The sequence below is a fragment of the Dipteris shenzhenensis genome, chromosome 13, assembly GCF_047967505.1.
Source record: "Dipteris shenzhenensis isolate YYH24624 ecotype China chromosome 13, Dip_SZ_1.0, whole genome shotgun sequence".
NCBI classification, from domain to species: Eukaryota; Viridiplantae; Streptophyta; class Polypodiopsida; order Gleicheniales; family Dipteridaceae; genus Dipteris; species Dipteris shenzhenensis.
Genome location: NC_141608.1, coordinates 31,071,914 through 31,074,324, shown reverse-complemented (window position 1 = coordinate 31,074,324; position 2,411 = coordinate 31,071,914). Strand labels below are relative to the sequence as shown.

Here is a 2,411-nt window from a genome sequence, read left to right as displayed (position 1 = left end):
TAAAATTTTTGTATTCCTTAATTTCTCTTATTGAGTACTAAATATTATAAATTAATAATTTTGATTTATGGTGTATCCAAACTATGGATCATTTTTTTAAAAGTTTTGCATGTCTTATATTATTTGAATAATAGGTGATTTTAAATTCTAAATTTTAATAAATTCTTTATTGAACTATTTCAAATTATAGTGTATAGGGATGGTCTTAAAACTCAACCATCTAGTTGGAAGGGTGGGTTGCCAAATTGGCCTTCAAGAGAAGAAGGGAAATCCTACATATATGATTGATTATGTCACGAATTTGAAATCTTTCACTTAGAAAAGTTTTTGTAATTGTTGCAAAAATGTTTTTAATGAGGACTACTTATGAATGGAGGACAATAGGTAGAACGTCGCACTCAACTTTCCAGCCTTCTTGGTGGAGGGCTCAAATGTTCACACTAAACGTTTCGTCCAGTTCACGCTTTGGTATGTTGAAATCTTCCACGTTGAAGTTTTTGTGCTTGTTGTAAAAAATCTTTACTGATGACTAGTTGGTACTCATCTTATGAATGCAGGACAATAAATCGAAAGTCGCTTTCATCTTTCTTGCAGGGCTCAAATGTTCACACTAAACGTTTTCTCGAGTTCACGCTTTTATATCTGTCTATTTATGTGCACCGTTTGGAGGCGATGTACTGTGTTCTCTTCCCAGCTCGTTTACAGCTTGTGTAGCCTACTTGTGTAAGCCTTCCTTATCCTTCTCTACTGTGAGCAAGCATGACTGAGCGTGGGGCTTGTCTACGAACTCGTCTTTGGGTTCATCTTATCTAGGTTCTGTTTTTTTTTGTAAAGTGGTGTAGGTTCAGTTCTTTGGGTTCATCTTATCTAGGTTCTGTTCATTCTTGTACAGGGGTGTAGTCTCCATGCATACTGTTTGCTAATTTGCTACGACTTTAATTTGGCAAAGATAAATGAAGTGGAATCACGAGGATGTTCAGCATGGTGGTCGTGTGAGTAACATAAACTGTGTTTTTGTCACGTAGAGAGGAGCGGCCTATTAATCAGTTCACGTGCAGCTCAACATGGCTCAAGATAAATGGAACCCAAAAGCGAGCGATCTTCGCAAGGGGGGTGAGCTGCTTCGGAATACTGTGATCGCTTGTTGTAAAGAAAAGTTCGGCATGGCGGACGATGATAAGAAGACGAACCCGCTATTTCTCGTGAAGGCGCATATTCCTTCAACGTTTCAGGTGGAGGGGCAGGGCATTGTAGAGCTGAAATTGGAGAAAGAGGACGTGGATCAGGCCGAGAACAAGCTTGTAAATACATGGACGATCGAGATCAATGCAGACGTCGTCCCGGAAGGAGAAGGGGCACGACAACAAGGACCACACTTTGGCTATACCGTTCAGCAAAAACCGGGTGACACGTTTACTGGGCATGTGTGGTTGCCAGTCCAGCCCAGCGTTGCCAGGCCTCAAAAGAAAGAGAACAAGAAAGTCGCCCTAGACCCGGTGAGTGGTACAGAGAAGAGAGGGGGTCCGGAAAACAAAGGAACTCATTACTACAAATGGACCTTGCTCAAATACAATAACAAGGTATAGTCCACACGAACATGATCTCAATTCTCTTATAGTCCTTCTCTCATCAACTATTTGCACCACACGCTTCTGCCTTGAAGCTCCCACGGGCCACTTTGTTATTGGCCCTCTTCACCGACTATGGGGAGACGGTTCGTTCTTTTGTCCAAAGAACCTTCTATGTTTTTCTCATCAAGCTTAGTTCATTAGTGTTTTAAATGACTTTAAAACGTAGGTTGGCTTCTTATTCTTGCTATCCATTGGCTCTTCCTTTCCTTAAAAAAATGTATTAAAAGTCATAGTAGTTTTCCCACCCTACCGTGTATCCGAGCTTTCTAGGAAGGAAGGAGGGAATAATGTGTGTTCGCAAAGCAAATCAATAGTAACCGTTTCCTCTTTTGTGAATGCATCATGTAGATTTTGCAAAGTATGGCTCAACTTCATGCACTTAGATGAGACTATGATGAGACACTTATTTTATGAAGACTTCACATATTTACGTAAGCATTGTTTATTTTAAAATTGTAGTGTGTCGATTCTGAAATTGTACTGTATTGATTTTGAAATTGTAGTGTATTGCTATTGAAAATGGCACACATCTGCAACATGTTCAAGTACAAGGAGAACATAGTTTTACACTTGTGACCTAGTAGAGCATTTCTCATCATGAAGCCATATGTCAATATAAGAATTACCCTAGAAATAAAATTTTAATTAAAGAACCTTTCCTTTTTTTCTTCTTTCTAAATAAAGGATGCTTGCATCAAATTATAAAAAGGAAAAATTACATGTCTAGAAAACATTTGCGACGATTAATAAATCATTCCACAAGCTAAGCTTTCCAAAATT

General features: G+C 38.8%; 1 protein-coding gene across 2 annotated transcripts; it reads left to right on the top strand.

Moving 5' to 3' along the window:
* The first annotated feature begins 631 nt into the window (after positions 1-631).
* LOC147895288 (uncharacterized) lies at positions 632-2,024 on the top strand. 2 transcript variants are annotated; one of them, XM_087384169.1, is made up of 2 exons: positions 632-723; positions 1,026-2,024. In XM_087384169.1, exon 2 carries the CDS (start codon positions 1,065-1,067, stop codon positions 1,584-1,586), a length of 522 nt encoding a protein of 173 aa, XP_087240295.1. In that variant the 5' UTR covers positions 632-723; positions 1,026-1,064; the 3' UTR covers positions 1,587-2,024. The 2 variants fall into 2 exon arrangements, with proteins under 2 accessions (XP_087240295.1, XP_087240296.1); XM_087384170.1 differs by having other exon boundaries at positions 695-813.
* The last annotated feature ends 387 nt before the right edge of the window (positions 2,025-2,411 follow it).